Source organism: Pelobates fuscus, chromosome 4 (assembly GCF_036172605.1).
Source record: "Pelobates fuscus isolate aPelFus1 chromosome 4, aPelFus1.pri, whole genome shotgun sequence".
Classification (NCBI taxonomy): domain Eukaryota; kingdom Metazoa; phylum Chordata; class Amphibia; order Anura; family Pelobatidae; genus Pelobates; species Pelobates fuscus.
The window spans coordinates 77,895,787-77,916,408 of record NC_086320.1 but is presented as its reverse complement, the minus strand read 5'-3'; the positions used below and the strand labels follow the sequence as shown (position 1 = coordinate 77,916,408).

Genomic DNA, 20,622 nt, shown 5'->3' with positions numbered 1-20,622 from the left:
TGTGTAACGTACACTAAGAATTATAACATGCTGGGCTTTTGTTTGGTATATAAAACAGTATATTTACTATAAGCATGACTGCTACTTTTCTTTAAACAGTTCTGTTTTATTTTATATATACACAGATTTTAAACACAAAACATGTGATAAAAAAGCAATATGCAGGTATTAACAGAACTTTCAACACTTATTTGACAAAGTCAATTAAGCTAGCCGTTATCTATTCTAAAAATGGGCATTAGCTCAAAAATGCAATCTTGAGAAGGAACAAAACCGTCATCCTGCCAACTCTGTGAATGTAGCAGGAAGAGTACGGTGCCGTGTGTATGCCAAGCTAGTGACTCACTTAGTTGCACTCACAAATTGTTCATAACCTGTACTGAAGACACGATTGCCAACTGAAGAAATATTATTAAACGGTAACATTTTAAATCATTATACTCCGTTAGTAAAAGTTAGGGATTCTGATGGAAAATGCCTCAATATATATGTCTCAATACATTTTAACAATAATTATTATTTTTAATTATCACTCCAACAGTTCATGTTTATTACAGCATTGACTTTAAAAGTGACAATGTCATGCCAAATTTACCTTTCTCCTATTTTTCCCCTTTATCCTACTCTCTCAGAATCTGTTATTCTTTTCTTCATTTCCAATCTAGTTTTCTTTAAAACATAAGACAAAGTACTTTTCCTACGCTTTACTTTCTTGACCAAAGGATGAGCTTAAAGGACCACTATAGTGCCAGGAAAACAAATTCGTTTTCACTTACCTTTCTCCAACGCCAGGCTCCCTCGGCGCTGGGGAAATCTCCTTCCACTTCCGCGCTGAATGCGCACGCGCGGCAAGCATTTCTCAATGCTTTCCTATGGACGTCAGCGTCTTCTCACTGTGATTTTCACAGTGAGAAGCTCCTCAAGCGGCTGTCAATGAGACAGCCACTAGAGGCTGGATTAACCCTAATGTAAACATAGCAGTTTCTCTGAAACTGCTATGTTTACAGCTGCAGGGTTAAAACTAGAGGGACCTAGCACCCAGACCACTTCATTGAGCTGAAGTGGTCTGGGTGCCTGTAGTGGTCCTTTAAGTTAGCCCCATTTCCTGTGTCTGAGAAAGTATTCACCCTTCTCATTGACACAGGAAATGGAACGGATCAGCTCCTACTTTGGTCAAAAAAAGTAAAGCGTAGGAAAAATACTCAAGACAAAGTAGTCCCTACTTTGTTTTATGTTTTAAAGAAAACTATATCAGAAATAAAGAAAAGAAGAACAGATTCTGAGAGCGGAAGAGAAGAGGAAACAATAGGAGAAAGGTACGTTTGGCGTGACAGTGCCGCTTTAACACCTGCAGGTCCAACAATGCAGGAAGTATCTGTATACAATTGGATTTCTCTGTTAATCTACAGCAGGCCTTCAAACCTTCCCAATTTCAGTGGGACAGTCCTGATTTTAGAGCCCTGTCCCGTCTTCACAATTTTGTTCCCTGGTGTTTTACTTTTGGGGACACCAGGAAACTGTCCCTAGAAAGCGTAGGTTGAACACATCATTAGACATGCGCCTATTATGCTCAGGACACTAGGACCATGCAGAGAGGGCTGAAACGGTGCTCTCTTTGTGGGTTGGCCTGCCTTACAGACAGCCTGGCCTGACCTGAAAATACTTGGGTGAACCCACCCCATAACAAGGCAGGTCATCTCTCTTTGCGCACACCAAATTCACTACAGGAATACTTTGTAGCCTAACTCTTGGCCTATGTATTACAGTGCAGATATTTAATGTACATTTTATTCCTCCAGTACTTCTGTAAATGTTTAATGAATAGATTAAAAATGTATATTGTGTAGAATTACATAACCTGAGATTTCAGGCACCCCTGAACAGCAATCTACACATATAATTGCTGTTTTATTGTATATTCTAGTCAAAACCTGTGCCTCTCATGCTATTTTCTATGCATAAATCGCTCTTTAACCCCTTAAGGACCAAACTTCTGGAATAAAAGGGAATCATGACATGTCACACATGTCATGTGTCCTTAAGGGGTTAAATTAGAAATATACAATGTGGATCTATATTATTACTTTTAGCAGCATACATTATTTTCAATCATTTGTGCAGTTGTATGCTTTCCACTTAAGCCGGTGTCAAACTTAACATAACTCAGAGATGAAAAGAAATGATAATTAATTAGAGCCAGGAGTAAAGTAGCTGTATCAGTGTCGTTAGCCAAAACGTCACTTAGGATGTCAGGCTGCGTCGAAGATTATCTTTATCACTTCCGAAAAACTCACAAGTGAATTCTAATGATCATATCAAAGTAACTGCATTATGAAATGTGCTCATGCAATTCCAAGAGAGAGTGGTAAATAATGAGCGTTCCGTTTCACAAGTAGTTTGTTCATTCACAGATTGAGATTTAATAAAATGCAGGCCTTCAACGTGCTATTATGCAGTTAAACTGTCAGCACTCAACAGAGAATGCAATTCATGGGTAGAATACAACAATTTAGCAGAGTTAGACAGAGTTAAAGAGGAAATAGTAGACTACATCAAAAGAATTATGTATTGCTTTTGCAACTACCAGCTTGCTAGTTACGTTGTTGTGGGGTTGCGTAAGTAATTACGGTTTCCGGCACTGTGACAGTATCAAACCCAGGACAGGTATAATGGAAAACTAATATTTGTTGTATTCCCATGAAATATCATGATTTTCTAAGTAAAGTGAAAACATTAGAAATCTATTGAAGATATTTCCACAAGCTGGAGATACAGCTGAATACATTTTAGGTGTTTGTCTGTAGTTGCTGAAGAAAATGTAGTAAAATACTTAAATGTATATTTTATATCTCCTCTCCATTTAAATATGTTTATATAGTGATAGAAAGGCTAGAGGTTACATTGCTAAAGTAAAGTTTACTTATTGTTTCCCATGTGAATCCTGAATTTAAAGGGAAACTATGAGCACCTAAACAGCTTTAGCTGAATGAAGCAGTTTTGGTGATAGACCATGACTCTGTAGCCGCACTGCCAGATTCTCAACCATGTAGTATCCAGTCATTATTTGCACACAGGCCATTAAACATGAAACAGAAAGGCGCTTCATGGCATCTTCTTTTGGAAACCTGTTGCTAGTGCAAAAATCTGCACTTTTAAGAGGTTTTACCTGTCCAGAAGCAGGCAGCAAACCTAGAGTGAGAACCCCGTTTAGGGAGATATCAGGGCCGGCCTTAGGGGTGTGCGAGCTGTGCGGTGTCAGGGGAGCTAAAACAAGTACCCGGGTGGAGGATTAATTATTCTCCACCCGGATCTATAAATTATTTTTTTTTTATCGAGGCGGTGGGGGCGGGGTTTCGTGTGAGGAGGGGCTTACTGTGAGGCAGAGCTAATGCCTACCCAAAGCCCCTGCACAGGAAGAGGGAAGAAGGAAGCAGCCCCTGCTTCCCCAACAACCAACTGCAACCACTCCCTCTTCCAGCCATAATGGAAAGAGGTAAGTCTGTGTGTGTGTGTGACACTGACTGCCTGCCTGCATGTTACTGTTTGTGTGTCTGCATGCCTGTGTGTGTGTGTAACTGGGACTGCCTGCCTGTCTGTGACTGTGTGTCTACATGCCAGTGTGTGTGTGACTGCTGACTGCCTGTGTGTGACTGCCTGTCTGCGTGTGTGTGTGTGTGTGTGTGTGTGTGTGTGACTGCCTGTCTGCGTGTGTGTGTGTGTGTGTGTGTGACTGTCTGTCTGTGTGACTGCCTGCCTGTGTGTGTGATTGTCTGACTGCCTGCCTGTGTGTGCCTGCCTGCCTGTGTGTGTATGTGTGACTGTCTGCCTGCCTGTGTGGTTGTGGGTGTGTGTGTGTGACTGCCTGCCTGTGTGTGTGTGACTGCCTGCCTGCCTGTGTGTGTGACTGTCTGACTGCCTGTGTGTGACTGTGTGTGACTGCCTGCATGTGTGTGTGTGTGTGTGTGTGTGACTGTGTCTGTGTGACTGCCTCCCTGCCTGTGTGTGACTGTCTGTGTGAGTGACTCTAATTGTGTGTGTAGCTGTGTATGTGTGACTATCTGCCTTTAACTGAGTGTGTGTGTGCCTATCAGCGTGCGTGAGTGTCTGCATGCCTGTAACAGAGTGTGTATGACTGTCTGCCTGTGACTGTGTGTGTGACTGTCTGCCTGTAACTGTTCGTGATTGTGTGCCTTTAACTGTGTGTGTGTTTGTGACTGTCTGCCTGTAACAGTGTGTATGACTGTGTGCCTGTAACTGTGTGTGTGACTGTGTGCCTGTAACTGTGTGTTTGGCTTTGTGATGGTCTGCCTGTAACTGAGCATGTGTGACTGTCTGCCTGTAACGGTTTGTGTGACTGTATACAGGCAACTTGGTGGTGGGGGTGGGGGGGGGTGGAGCCGTGAAGACTTTTCACACAGGGTGCCTAATGGCCTAAGGCCAGCCCTGGGAGATTTTTATTAGTAAAATAAGGAAGACCAGGAGTGGGATAGTTTGCATGATGGAGAAAGAAAGCATGGTGATGTAGAATGCTGGTATGTATGGAGAAGCTGTACTAATGTGGAGGAGACGGGGCAGACTAGCTTAAACAGATACTGTAGTGCCAGGAATACAAAGCTGGATTCCTGGCACTACCGATCCCTCTACCTCTCCCCTCCCTTGCGCCCCCTCCTATCTGGTAAATAAAGGGTTAAAAAGCCTTTATTTACTTACCTGATCACTTGGCCTGGCACCCAGACCACTTCATTGAGCTGAAGTGGTCTGGGTGACTATAGTGTCCCTTTAAGATGTCCTTGATATTTGCACTGCTCCACATATTTGGGTGTCCTATACCCCCACCGTTTTCTTTGTTAATTATTTCGTTATAACATATCAGTCCATAATAATCACAAAAAGTGTGTGAATGGTAACTCTACCATGCCTTGTACTTATTGTATAATGATTTCGAATTGTGTGTATCTGTTGTTGTGGTAATACACGTATGACTGTCCTATAACCGCATGAAAATAAATAATTTAAAAGAAAACCAAAAAGAAAAAAAAACCTGGGTATAACTCCATCTCTAATATAAAGCCTTTCTTCTTTCTACATATCACTTTATCTGCTGTTGTTTATTGCCTGGAGTTTTTATGATTTACAGTTATTTATATATTATTTAAATAGTTCAGAGAATAAAAACCACATTTACATAATTTACTAGTATCATCTAAAATTGTCCTTTAATAATCTCCTGTTCTTGTGATGCAGTGTCACTATAAATCAATTTTTGTATTCTGAAGATGGATAAAGTAACTTCAAATTTGAACAATATGTTATTCATAAGAAGTTATTATATCATATGTGCTGGATTTTTGAACATGCACTATTTTCTTATGTTAAACTGTAGTGTTATATTTTGCCATGCTTTGTCGACATATACATATACTTAAGTTGGGGCTCAAAATTTCCAATTGGTACTAGCTATTGGTGAGAGAATATTCAGTCCTGGCGAGTTGAAATACAGCCCTGGTAAATGTTTTGTGGACACATTTTTAACGTACACTATTTAAATTTGGTCCATTACAAACTGGGAAGCCCGCTATTAAGTCTTTCTGAGCTCAAAGAGTTAACGTATATAATGAAAAGCTGTGTTTCACCCAATTATAGTAATGTCTTGTACAAACCCTTTGTCATGACCTTAGACTCTGTCACATTTCATTAGCAGCTATTAATAAAATCATTACAGTGCATCATACTGAATACCCGTCTGTGCCTCTGGAGACCCTTGCACAGAGTTAGAGCATATTAGTAGCATGCATGGCTTCTTTTTACACCTACAACACTGGACACTTGTGCACAGTGAAAGAGGGATTTAGGGCTTAGGACGGAAGTTAATATTTGTTATAAAAGATGTATTATCTAAAGAGTTCTCATCGCACAAAGAATCTTTGAGTTCTGCCACATCAATCACACTGGGAAGGAGCAGGGTGTAGAACTTTAATATAATAAGACCATAAAAAATGCAGAAGAAAGAAAAAAATCTAGAAAGTATCAAACAGTTAGTGATGTGGTTGTCATTAACCCCTTAAGGACACATGACATGTGTGACATGTCATGATTCCCTTTTATTCCAGAAGTTTGGTCCTTAAGGGGTTAAATAAGAACATGGATTATATAGTGACAGAACGACACCGAATTGCAGTTATCCTCGTAGAAGTGTGTGTATTTGTTGCTGTGCTCTTCCAGAGACAAGGAAGGAACGTTTGTTCTCTGCTCCGTTTCTTGCCCAAAAACTTGGCTAAGTAATTACGCTTTATAGACTTTCCAGTTTGCCAAGCAGGATCAGAAGAAGTCACAGACCAAACAAGGGTGTAGGATGATACAGACTGTTATGCAACTGTAGTTTGTAAGAGGGAATGTGATCTGGCACATTCAATTTAAATGCATCTTAAAAGCAATACACTAAGCACTAAAACAACTTTAGCTTAATGAAGTGATTTTGGCGTATACGCCATTCACCTGTAGTCTCACCGCTTATTATCTGCTGTTTAGGATTTAAATCCATAGAGCAGCCATTAAATTTAAAAAGTAACTGTAGAATGTTAAAGTGACAAGGTCATCGGATATATACAATATATAGAACTTTAATAACTGCCTATACATAGTGCTCTTTATTCTTAAAGGGGCATTGTCACGTCAAACGTAACTTTCTACTATTGTTCTTCTTTTCTTTTTTTTTTAATCTAGATTAGGGACTACTTTGTCTTATGTATTTTTCCAATGCTTGACTTTCATTGACCAAGAAGGAGCTTAAATCAGCTCAATTTCCTTGTCAAGAAGAAGAGCTTAAATTGGCTCCATTTCCTTGTCAAGGAGAAGAGCTTAAATCAGATCCATTTCCTTGTCAAGGAGAAGAGTGAGCACTTTCTCTGACAGGAAATGGAACTGACTTAAGCTCTTCTTTTAGTCAAAGAAAGTCAAATGTCTTGTGATTTAAAGAAAACTGGATCTGAAATAAAGAAAAGAAGAACAGATTCTGAGAGAGGAAGAGAAGAGGAAACAATAGGAGAAAGGTAAGTTTGACATGACACTACCGCTTTAACTCTTTTCAGCAGTTTAGGGATTACTAGCTCATCTTTATGTTTCATTGGACAGAATGGATGTACCCTTCTGTTAATACTCTTTTTTTTAAAGGTACACTAAAGTTATTAACTAAATCAGAAACTGTCAAGAATCTGGCAAAATAGCTAAGTGGAAAGAATAGTGACATTCTTGTTGTTTTTTTTCCCCTAAAATCTTTGGCCTTTTTTACCCATAACTTTGGCCTAAACTTTGCAATGCATTTATCAATTCGCAGTAATTAAAAGTTAGAAAATAATCAAAAATCAGTCATGGCACCCTTTTCATTGTACTGCTTAAAAAAAAAAAAAAACGAAAAAAAAAAACAGAGCAAATAATAAATTAAATAATTCATTATTAATTTTCCAACAAACAGAAATGAACATTTCTTACCTGGCTGATGGAAGCTTGGCGACAGTTCCTTAGCTACTGCTCTTGCAATATCGGATTCCTGGCGGGCTGCTTGGCTTGCCTGATCAGCAGCATCCCCTTTAGCGCGAGCATGTGCAGTCCTATGAAACATTAAAAATTGTCAGCAATGATCTTTAAATAAGAAAAATAAACATATCTATATAGGCACATACACACTTACAGTAAAATCAAAAATCTTGTTTTAACCATTAAGCTCACTTAGGTTACGTAAAACTAACTTTTAAATGTAAATTTTCTAGCGTGTGTATACTATTGGAAAAGAAGCATTTTTGTGATTCTACAATGCAAAACGAAAAAACAATAAAACAAACCAAAAAGAAAAAAGAATCACAAACTATCTATAAATACTATAAACCATATAACCAAAATTAATAAAAGGAATGGAACATTTTAGCTACGAAGAAAGGTTAAAAGGTGTAAACCTCTTTAGTTTAGAAAAGTGTCGCCTCAGAGGGGATTTGATAACATTATATAAATATATCCAGGGCCAAAACAAATCATTGTGTGGAAATCTATTCACAAACAGGACTATAGATCGGACACAAGGTCATGCATTTAGACTGGAAAAAAAAGAAGATTTAGTCTAGGGCAAAGGAAAGTTTTTTTTTTTTTTACTGTAAGAACAATAAGGATGTGGAATTCTCAGCCTGAAGAAGTGGTTTTATCAGAATCTGTGCAGATGTTTAAACAGCAACTAGATGCATACTTGCAAAAACAGAATATTGAGTGATATAATATTTCAACTGTAGGGTAATAGCTTCTTGATCCAAGGATAAATCTGACTGCCATTCTGGGGTCAATAGGAAATTTTTTCCTAGTTTGTTGCAAAATTGGAAGTGCTTCAAATGTTTTGCAGCTACGCAGCCCCATACATAACAAACAGGTGATGCACCTTCTGACACCTTTCTATCATGGTCAGCACTGTGTTTTTTTTTTTGTTTGTTTGTTTGTTTTTTTTAGAAATTTGAGCTTCAGTATCTCTTCTGCATGATTGGACCAGAGGTGATAGCCTTTGCTCTCCACGTGCATCATGACTTTGAAACCGAATCACTGGTTGTTCTCCTTGCACCACTTTTGGTAGGTACGCCCCACATGACTTGCCTATTTGGAGATGCTCTGACCCAGTCGACTAGCCATCACTATTTGGCCCTTGTCAAAGTCCCTCAGATCTTTTTGCTTGCCCATTTTCCTATTTCCAAATCATGAAAATAAAGAACGGACTGTTCACTTGCTGCCTAATATATCCAACTCCTTGACAGGTGCCATTGTAAGGATATAATCAATGCTATTCACTTCACCAATCAGTGTTTTTTATGTTGTGGCTAATCAGTGTATGTATTTGGGTGGGCACAGGGGCACTTCTGGCACTATAAACACTAAAGTGAACTGTAGTGGTTGTAGTACATGGAATGTTCCCTTAATGCATTAATTCTATCCTTACCTTTTGTGTCATTTTACCCCACTCCCTCTAGCATGTAAGTTCATTGAGCAGGGCCCTCAACCCCTCTGTTCCTGTGTGTCCAACTTGTCTGGTTACAACTACATGTCTGTTTGTCCACCCATTGTAAAGCGCTGCGGAATTTGATGGTGCTATATAAATAACATAATAATAATAATTCATAATCTATATAACCACTCACACGCCTTGATTTAAAATTATTGGCTCATCTTTTCCAAAGTTTTAATAATTTTGGATAAACTTGTAAAATGATTTAATATTATGAAAAATAAATAGTTTTTTGTGATATTTGCAATATTTAATATTTTTATATTTTGAAAACAAATTATTTTTTAAGTGTAACCAAGTGTATATTAAATCAAGACCCAAATGTTTAGCATAAAATATAACATTCGAATGGACTCTTGTTGACTACAAGACATTCTGATTAGGATGAGATGTATCTGCAATGTGCCAGTAAAATTGGCAGCAAGTGAACAGATTAAAAGTTACACTTGAAAATGTTTCAATCTGACTGCTAAACATTATTGCAAGTGACAGCGGTCCACCTCCAAATGATGTACTTGACATGCCAAAGTGCATCTGTGTGGGCATCATTTGACGTGGACAGCATTCATTAGAACTCAGATACTTCCATTTATAGCATGTTTGTAACTTTTCTGTTACAGTGTAACTTGCAGTGTATCATCAGGTATATAAAATACAATGACATATTGCCTACAGCTATTTGGCCAACACAATGTAAAACAAAAATGTGCATCACTACTAAAGGGGACTCAGTCATGTTGGCCATAACACTGGCCAATTAAAAACATGTCCCTTACAACTGATAACAAAATAAAGTCAAGTCAATTATAACAAAAGCAGTTTATGTAAACAGATTTTATTCCCAGTTTTTAAACAGGTGCTACAGGATGAGATAAACAATTTGTTCCAGCAAGAGCTCAAAAGGCAGATGTCACTGAACTGAAACCTTGCGATCGTTAGCACCAATCAATCAGAAATTCAACTACCGTGCAATCTAAAGGAGCAGCCATGGTCTTCAATGCCTCATTTATTAAAGGGCTTGTTCAAAACATGTCACAAAAAGTAAAGTCAAAATCCCTGAGAAAGCCATTTTATTTTAGCAATTTCACATACACAACATTTTGTAAGGTAGCCATGCTAACACATCAGTGAAAATGGCTAGATAAGCAAAACATTTTAGCAAGCAAAAACGTTTACCTTAGTGACAAGGCTGGAGATAAAGAGTAGAATGTTTAAAAGTTTGATTACAGCACTCAAATCCCTTCCAGACAGCAATTTGCTTAAAGTTAAAGGGTTACACCAAGCATCATAACCATTACAGCCCTCTGTAGTGGTTAAGATGGCAGGAATTCCCTTGCCCTGTGTTTCGGTAACGGGGCAAACGTTTTGCCCTCTTACCTAGGTCCCCAATGGGTATATGGGTCTTTAATGGAGCTGCAGAATCTAGATGCTGATCTCACCTGTCTTTCTTTGGCCAAGTATGTCAGCATACCACATACCACTCTTAGCCAATGAAAGCAACTATTTGCATTGAAATATGCACAGACTTGACATTAGTCAACCCAGAACACTTATCCTGGGCTGGCTAATGACGCCTCAGTGACACTGCTGGATGTTGCAAATAGGTTAAACTCCATAAGATCAGTGTTTTATAGCTAAACACACATATAGACTAGGGGTACCATGGTCACTTCAAATCAATAAAGTGGTCAGGGTGTTTAGAGTAACCCTTTAATGCACAGATCTCTAAGAAGGTGTATTGGCCTCACATATGGTTTGTGTAATATATGTGCTGACGTATGCTTTCCTTATTTTAAAACAGTGTTATTACATAACTATTATAAAAACATTGTAAACATCACAATAAAATCACTCAATGATTAGAGTGAAGTATTAATCTCCAAACCAAGCGAAGTCCATCCCCCCCAACAGTTTTATGCAGCTCCTGTACCAATGCCCCTGCCTCTCCATGCCCTCCCCAAAGTTCTACCAGTCACCAAGACCGGAGCACCTTCCCTAGCCAGGATATTGAAAAATAAACACATACTCATAAACACATAGCTTTGTGAAAGTAGACACCACAAGATATGTCATATGGTATATATTTGTCAAGGGAGTCGAACCCCAACACACATGAAAGAGGAAACCCACTAAAGGTGGATCCGAAAGACGTATTACCGAGCCTTAGAATGGCCGGACTTAACGTATTAATACAACAAGAAACAGGGTCAAAATAAATCAAGGACAGGAGTACTCAGAGTGAAGACAAAGCCCGGGTCAGGATACCAGAAAACATGAGTCAAATACGAAGCCGGGGTCAGGATACCAGAAAACATGAGTCGAATACGAAGCCGGGGTCAGGATACCAGAAAACATGAGTCAAATACGAAGCCGGGGTCAGGATACCAGAAAACATGAGTCAAATACGAAGCCGGGGTCAGGATACTAGAAAACATGAGTCAAATACGAAGCCGGGGTCAGGATACCAGAAAACATGAGTCAAATACAAAGCCGGGGTCAGGATACCAGAAATCAGAAGTCAAATACAGGAAATCACAAGGGAATCAACAGGAGAACTAAACGTGGATCCAAACAGAAACCACGATAGGGCAAAGAATGGAGGCTAAAACAAACCTTAAATGGGCTTAAAAGAGTTTCCATTGGTCCACGCCATCTCTGCGAGCCCAAACAGCATTGGGTCGCTTAGATGACGTGGTCCCTTTAAGGTAATGACATCATGGCTATTTCTTTTATTTTTAGGGGTTGCAGTTCGTCCCGTGAACCAGCAGAGGGAGCCGTTTGCGGGAACTGAAGATAAGTATTATATTCAGGCCACGCGGCCCGAGGATTGAGGCCAGGCGGTGCGTTCTGCCCGCGTGGCCAGAGGAGAGGAGCGGGTGGGTGGGCGCCGGTAAAGGTAAGTTTGTGACAGAATTGTGTCTTGTTATATATCCATTTTAGCACCAATTTCTTTTAAAGTTTATAGCATTTTATATTCGCCTTTCTTTACATGCACATTGCAAATTAGCAGTTTATTGTGTAAACTTGATATGTGCTACTGTAAGAAAAATCACCACACTGTGCTCAGCTATATGATGAGTACAGAATGTCCACCTTTGTATATATATATATATATATATATATATATATATATATATATATATACACACACCTTTGTCAAATTTTTGTAAAAATACTAATTTATCAGCTGCACATTGCAGCTTTTTTTTTTTTTTTCTTAAATGCCAATTTAAAGGAGGGTCCATGATGCATTTTGGGGCATTTTAGTAGCTCACATATTTAAATTACTCAATAAATGCATACCATTTCATACACAACATCTATTTTGAGCTTTATTGAAGTGCATTTTCAAAGTTTGTGGTATTCATTTTTATTTTTACATATACTGTATATTGTATGTTTTTTTTTTTTTTACATCTCGTGTCCATTGTGATAACAGTATGTAAACTATACTCAGAAACATCTCCACATGTTCAGCACACACTTACTAACAGACACGGATACACTGACTAACAGACAGACACACACACTAACACACTCACTAACAGACACACACACTCTCACTAACAGACATGCATACACACTAACAGACACACACACTCACTAACAGACACACGCACTCACTAACAGACACACGCACTCACTAACAGACACACACACTAACACACTCACATTTAAAAGAAAAAAAAAATGTATTCAATCCCCCCAGCCTGTTCAGCTCCCTCGCGTGGCGCGTAGTGATGCTGGGGCTGGAGTGACGTCATATTTCGGCTCCGGCATCACTGCGGTGCGCGCAAGGGAGCTGAATGGGAGGATCAGTGCACCCTCGCTGCCCGCCCGGAAAGTGCCAGCGTCGGGGGGGGGGGGGGGGGGGGAGCCCTGAGGCAGTCAGGACAAGAGGCTGGCAAGGCATTTGCCAGGGCGATTGGGTGGCGACATTTTTTGCTGCCCCCCAGAAAGTGCTGCTCAAGGCAAATGCCTTGTCAGCCTCGCAGTAAATATACCGCTGGGTGTGACTAGAACTGTATAAAAAATGTGATTTAACTTCTAAATGGGAAAACATTGAGAAGTGAGCCTGCAGAGGCATGATCTACACACTAAAACTGCTTCATTAAGCTAAAGTGGTTTTGGTGAACAAGTGTCTCTTTAACCTTCTTTTTTAGCTGTGCCATTACTGGTGGTGTAATATTTAGTATTTTTAAGTAAATATTTTAAATAAACATCAGTGTGTACAGTGTGTACAAGCTTAAAGTGTTTATAAGGTCATTTATAGAAACATCATATGTTTTTACTTGTTTTGTAGTATCTGTTATGCCATAAGTCTCATCCAACAAACTAGTAAATAAAAATTTTACAAAAAACAAGCAAACATACAAAAGATATATTTAAGATATGGTCAGCTTTTCCAGAGGGAATTTTAAACTATGCTTCAGTCAATATATATATATTTTACATCATGTTGGATGTAATTTTAAAATGCAGATACCGGACATGTTTTCTTCATGTTGGTGTGCCCATACATGGACATATCCTGAAAGCAATGCTAATCTAGAAACAGATTGAATCAGTGTTTGTTTAAATTTCCATACATATTCATTACTAAAGGTTTAAGTGTTCACAAATCACTTTTGGCAGTTTTCCTACGTAATATAGCATTGTATTTTCTTGCAATAGCTAAATGGGGCTTTTGCTTGACTAAGAAAGAGAAAATAATATATAAGGTCATGTGTAATTTTATGTTTACTATTACGTATATATATCTTACCAGAAGGAGCACATTCAATGGAATGCACAATAATGTAGTTTATTAATGTATTTTCCATATATAGGTCTATACGTGGAATTTACATTAATCTACATTATTGTGCATTATAAAGACCAGTGAGTACACTACGTCTTGGATGATATTGATTGGCAGAAGATTAGCACTGTGGCAAGTGTAATGTAGATACATTGAGTGCATTCCCCATGGCATTGTGTGTATGTAAATATATCAGCTTGTTAGAGTCTCAGTCAGACCATCTCATCAATAAGGGTCGTGGGGAAGATACCTAATGATATATATCTCCCTACCTCAAATCCTCATCATGTATAAGCTCATTTGAACAGAGTCTTCTTTACCTCTAATAAACCCATTTCTAAAATTGCCCTACAGAATATGTTGGCATAATATAAATGCTAATAATATATATATATATATATATATATATATATATATATATATATATATATATATATATATATATATATATATATTTTTTTTTTTTTAATCTGTTTTATATATATATGTAAAAAACAGATAAAATGCGTATCTTGTAATACCCGTTTTATTGGACTGACAGGATTTCTTTCGGGAGAACCTCCCTTTCTCAAGTCTGAAGCATTTATGTGCCAGGCGACACATATAATTCAAAGTTGAGTTGTGATACAGGGGTTAAAGCGACATGAGTGCAGATAAGACACAGGTTTGATAGAACATAGACACCATTCTTGCAAAGGGTCATAAATATCTTATGCGAAGATCACAGAGTGTGGAGGAAGAGATGGAAAGAAAAAAAAAACAAGCAAACAGTGCAGAAAATGGTGCTAGAACAGGGGAGTATTGATATAAAGAATGCCTGAATTCCCATTCAAGAGTTACAGGATATTCATGAAGGCCTATATCCAGCACACACAGACACGTACACATTCACGATATATATATACACTATATATATATATATATATATATATATATAAACACACACACATATATACACACATACATATACACAGTGGAACCTCGGAACTTGAACAGTCTCTTTCCCAAACAATTTGGTAGTCGAACAAAAAATGTGAGGAAAAAAAAAAATGTCTCAGTACACGAACAATTCTCAGTACTGGAACAGATCATGCAACAAATATGTTCAATTATAAAGCTATGTCTCACTTCAGACACATTTAAATTACCTATCCTCATCCAACCAATAATATTTTTTTCCTTAACACTTACACCATCAACTCTCATCACTACAGGTAAAGCGACGTTACATTTTCTTTTCATTTATTGTACATTGTGTTTATTATTTTTTTTCAATATGATTTTATGCATGTAAGGCATTATTAAACTGTACAATTCATGTTAAAATGCTGTAATTTTGGGGGTCTGGAACGGATTAATTAAATTTACATTAATGCTTATGGGAAATGTTGATTCGGTTCTCCAACAAATCGGGAGTAAGTTCGAGTTCCGAGGTTCCACTGTATATTTACACACTGGTCAGCCACAACATTGAAAACACTGACAGGTGAAGTAAAAAACATTATATTGTTAAAATGACACCTGTAAAAGGGATGAGATATATTGGGCAGCAATTGAACAGTCAGTTGTTGAATTTCATGTGTTGGAAGCAGGAAAAGTGGGCAAGCCAAAATAATTTGAGTGACTTTTTTTATTTCAGTTTTTCTTTATTTCCATAAAGACAAGGTTTTGGAATACAGAAGAAAAGAGGGAACATTCAATTGTTACATATAGGGGTTACATAACATTATGTGCAAATGCTCATACTTTTATCGCTATTTTAGTACTGTTATAGTTGTATGTTGGAGTTTAACATTGATTCTGCTAGATGTTACTGGTTTAGATCCAGTCAGATGGTGTTGTTGTCTCTGTCTAGAACCATATAAAGGGTTGGGGATCAACTAAGGGTTGGCAACTTGCCGGGGGGAAGGGGAGTTGTAGTGGGGGAAGGTAGGAGGTGGAGGTCTAACAGGGTCCTGTCTGGCACGGTGGTTATTCCTTGGTTCTTTATGCTCTGTCTTTGTATAAGGTGGTTCTGCGTCCTGCCTTGCTGTCTAGACCTCGAAATGTCTAATTTAGGAGTGCTTGGGTGACCTTTTCCCCTGGGGGTCGTTTCCAGAACTCTGGCCAGGGCTCCCATCTCTGGAGATATTTATACCGTTTCCCCAATGATGTCCAGTGGATTTCCTCTTATTCTCTAGTTCGTTCTACCCTTTGTACCCACTGCTCTTTGGATGGTGTGCTGGAAGTCTGCCAGTGTAGCGGGATAAGAGCATTTGCTTCCCCCAGTAGGAGGTGTAGCAGCTGTTGCTTGTGAGGTTCCGCAAATGTGCGAGGCCAGCCTAGCAGAACCTGGGATGGGGTTAGGCGAGTCGGTGGTTCCAGTATTTTAGTTATTTCAGAAAGTATGAGGAGCCAAAAACCTTGTATGTCTCGGCAGCTCCACCAAATATGTTCTATATCACCTGGACCATTTGAACATTTGAGTGACTTTGACAAGGCCAAAAAGTAATGGCTAGTGGACTGGGTCAGAGCATCTCCAAAACGCTTGTGGGATGTTCTCGGTATGCAGTGGTTAGTATCTACCCTAACAAAAGTGGTGCAAGGAAGGACAACTGTTCAACCGGCATTAGGGTCATGGGCGCCCATGGGGATCCAAGGCACATGGGGATCGAAGAATAGCCCGTCTGCTCCGATCACACAGAGGAGCTACTGTAGCTCAAGTTGCTAAAAGATGTAAGGCTGCCATAATATAAAGGTGTCAAAGCACATGATAGTAAAGTGTCATACGCATCTCAGTTTGCAGCGTATGGGGCTGCGTAGACACAACAGAGTGCCCATGATGACCCATCCACCGCAGAAAGTGCCTTCAATGGGAACAGGAGCATCAGAAATAAAACTATATATATATTTATATATATATATATACACATATGAGAGAGAGAGAGATTTAACTTTATTTAATTTTAATCTAAAGTCCCAATGCAAGGTCAGAACAGAAAATATGCAAAATAGCAAGAATATTTAAACAAAGGACAAAATTAAAAGTTTTGTCAAAATGGAGGAACATTTACTATACACACACTTCTCTAAGTTATCCGACAAAACTCTGTATATGAAACTTTTAGAAGGATGTTCTAATTTTTCTTTGCACTGAGTATGTAAAATCAGTATAAAGGAGCAGCTTGCATTTCAAATGTCTCAGGGTCAGCTCTCTTATTATTATTATTATTACTACTGGTATTTATATAGCGCCAGCATATCTCGTAGCGCTTTACAATATTATCAAAGGGGGAGATTTAACAATAAATGAGACAATTACAAAAACTTACAAGAACAAAAGGGTGAAGAGGGCCCTGCTCAAACGAGCTTACAGTCTATAGGAGGTGGGGCGTAAAACCCAACAGGACAAGAGGTGGCAATCAAGCAAGGTGGGAGTGAAGCAGAGCTGGAGGAGAGAGTAGAGTGCTGCCGTTTAGGAGAGAGCAAGGGGCAGGTATGTGAGGTAGAGGTTACTATGGGAGGCCATAAGCTTTCCTAAAGAGATGGGTTTTGAGGCACTTTTTGAATAATTGAAGACTAGGGGAGAGCTTGATGGTCGTAGGCAGGCTATTCCAAAGGAAAGAAGCCCACATGAAGTCCTGCAAGCTTGAGTTGGCTGTACGGGTGCGAACAGCAGACAAGAGAAGGTCACGGGCAGAGCGGAGAGACAGAGAAGGGGAATACCTGTGGATCAGTGAAGACATATAGGAGGGGCTAGAATTAGTCATTGCTTTATAGGTGTGGATTAGTACCTTGAATGGACTCCTATAGGATACAGGAAGCCAATGTAAGGACTGACAGAGGGGAGAGGTGTGAGAGGACCGACTAGAGAGGAAAATCAGTCTGGCGGCAGCATTCATTACAGACTGTAGCGGGCAATATGACTTGTGGGAAGAACTATTAGGAGAGAGTTACAATAATCCATGCGAGAGATTACTAGAGCATGGACAAGCTCCTTAGTAGCATCTTGTGTAAGAAAGGGGCGGATACAGGCTATGTTTTTAAGGTGGAATCTACAGGATTTGGTAACAGACTGGATGTGAGGATCAAAGGGGAGGCCAGAATCAAGTATAAAGCATAAACAGCTCTTTTGCAAGGATGGACTGATGTGGGCACCACTCACTTGAAGGGAGAGCGAAACAGGGGGGTCAATATTAGGAGGAGGAAAGACAAGGAGTTCAGTTTTAGAGGGATTGAGTTTCAAAAAGCAGGACATCCAATCAGAAATGGAAGAAAGCCAAGCAGCGACACATTGCAGGACAGCACGGGAGAGGTACGGGGAGGAGAAGTATATCTGACTGTCATCAGTGTACAGGTGGTAGTGGAATCCAAATTAGGCAATAAGTTTGCCAAGAGAGACAGTATACAGAGAAAATAGAAGGGGACCAAGGACAGAGCCTCGGGGGACTCCAACCGAGACATGATGAAGGGAGGAGGTAGCATTAGAAAAGAAGACACTGAATGAGCGTTAAACATAGAGATATCCTTAAAAGGACTGTTAAACCACAAGCTTAATATGTGTAAATGTATATTTTTATAGCAGTGACAGGTGCTTCCATCGCTTAAACTGTAAATGCTAAAGATCTCTCCGTCAACTCCAAAGCTAGTGCACACACACTAATACACAAAGTATAAGAAGTTTGACATGTGAAAGCATCCTGAGCATGTACAATTCCAAGTGCGAATAACAAAAGCATTAATCTACATACTTCCCTATTTGCAAGAAACAGTACCTAATTTGGTCCCAAATCACCCCTTTTTATAATAATGTCCCTCTTTTCCAGGAACTCCATATTGTTTGTGTGTCTGGGTTTATTACAGAGCTCCACAGCAATGATACTCAAACCAATGTGTCTTATTGTGTGAAGACGTACATACGTGCAAATACCGGGGAATAATGTTGCAAACTACTATTTAGTAGTTATGGCCACAACATCAGTGTTTTTGTCCCTTTACACTTCTACAACTCTTATTGCTGTAAAATTGTTCAATTTCTTTTTCTTCAAGAACTTAATTGCCTCGCTTACCAGAGCAAGATATTCCAGATGACGTAAATTGACATATTGGGTACTTGCATGCTGGATTGTAGCGTTCCTGTTTTGAAATAGAAACCAATCTGGGTTTCTTGGAATCCTCTTTGACAGTGAACAGCTGACATTTCATTTTTTTCTGGAGCATACCCCGCGAGGAGACTTGCTGTAGGAAGCATGCTTACAGATTAAAAGTATTTTTTTAAATACATTTCAATTCAGCTATTTCAAGATGTTATTTTAAAGTGTAATTTCTCTGTGGTACTTAACATTGGTATCCTAGTAAGCAGACGAACCTTCATTTTCTTCACAGGTTGTAACAAAAAAAAAAAAACCCAAAAAAAACACATGGTTCTGTGACACAGACTCATTGCTAGAAAATGTATGTTATTGTCTAAGGCCCATGGAAGTGTAGGTGGCTCTGGAGGTAACACTGACCTGCACACATTCACTGTAGTGATAACAGTAGAAGGAAACAATTAAACAACTTACCACCAATATAGAATCTAAAAAAGAGGGGAAGGTACCAGCGCCAATATAAAAACAGTATATAGTATAAAACAGATATAAAATAAGCTGCTAGAACACAAAAATCTTATCTTAAACAGTAGAAGTAAAATCCAAAGTGATGGTGAAGCGCTCTATAATACTACTAATGGAAATGGGGGTATTTGGTGTAATAGTGGGATAAAACAATGTATTGGTGTATACCTTTAATATTTCTCTAATCTCCAAATCCTAATAGGTAGTGTATAGTTCCTTAAAAACATAAACACAAAAACCATATCATAGTGTAAAACTGCAAAATACAGAGTTAAAAAAGGTGCAAGAGATTATTCCCACTCACAATATATAGGGCCAAAAGATTTTAGCTCAGTTCTTGCATGTTTAGGGTCCGTAGAGGCGACTCTCTCCCTTCTTTTTAACCCCTTCAGGACCGGACTGTTTTTACGATGTTTGTATGTTAAGGACCAGAGCTATTTTAACACTTTTGTGGGGTTTGTGTTTAGCTGTAATTTTACGCTCTCTCATTTACTGTTCCGATACAAATTATATATTGGTTTTTTTTCAGGACAAAAAGGGCTTTCTTTACATACTATTATTTTTATCATGTCATATAATTTAATTTTAAAAAAATAATAAAATATGGTGAAAAATTAAAAAAAAAATCATGTTTTTTGACTTCTACTTAAAAAATATTTTATTGATCTACAAAATCGAATGAAACAAACTGCTAAATAGATTCAAAATTGTGTCCTTAGTTTAAAAACACACAATGTTTACGTGTTTTTTTTTGCTTTTATTTGCAAGTTATAGGGCTATAAGTACAAGTAGGAAATTGCTGTTTTAAAATGTACATTTTTCAAATGTATCAATAGTGACATTGTAACACTGTTATGTCATAAATCTCCAAAAAACACCCAACATGTATATATTTCTTAAACTAGATAACCCAGGGTATTCATCTAAGAATATTTTGATACTTTCTATGCAGCCATTTTACCACAAACCTTTGCCAAAATTTGCATAGGTAGTTTATTTTTTTCATTTTTTTTCACATAAATTGCAATTCAGGTATAAATTCACAGATTCTGTTAGGTGTCACTACCAAACAACACCCCAATATGTGTTCAGAAACATCTCCCGAGTACAGAGATACCCCCCATGTATAGGTGTGTTGGGTTGTCGGGGGGCTAAAAGGCCACATTTGGCAGGTGCGCATATCAGTTTCCCAG

The 20,622-nt window shown here is 38.6% G+C and overlaps 1 protein-coding gene across 1 annotated transcript in view; it reads right to left on the bottom strand.

Moving 5' to 3' along the window:
• Positions 1 to 20,622, bottom strand: part of JPH1 (junctophilin 1) — a 177,111-nt gene that overhangs the window by 26,011 nt on the left and 130,478 nt on the right. Inside the window, exon 3 of the mRNA XM_063451314.1 lies at positions 7,489 to 7,607. Coding sequence (XP_063307384.1) covers positions 7,489 to 7,607 — 119 coding nt within the window. The remainder of the gene's footprint in view (positions 1 to 7,488; positions 7,608 to 20,622) is intronic.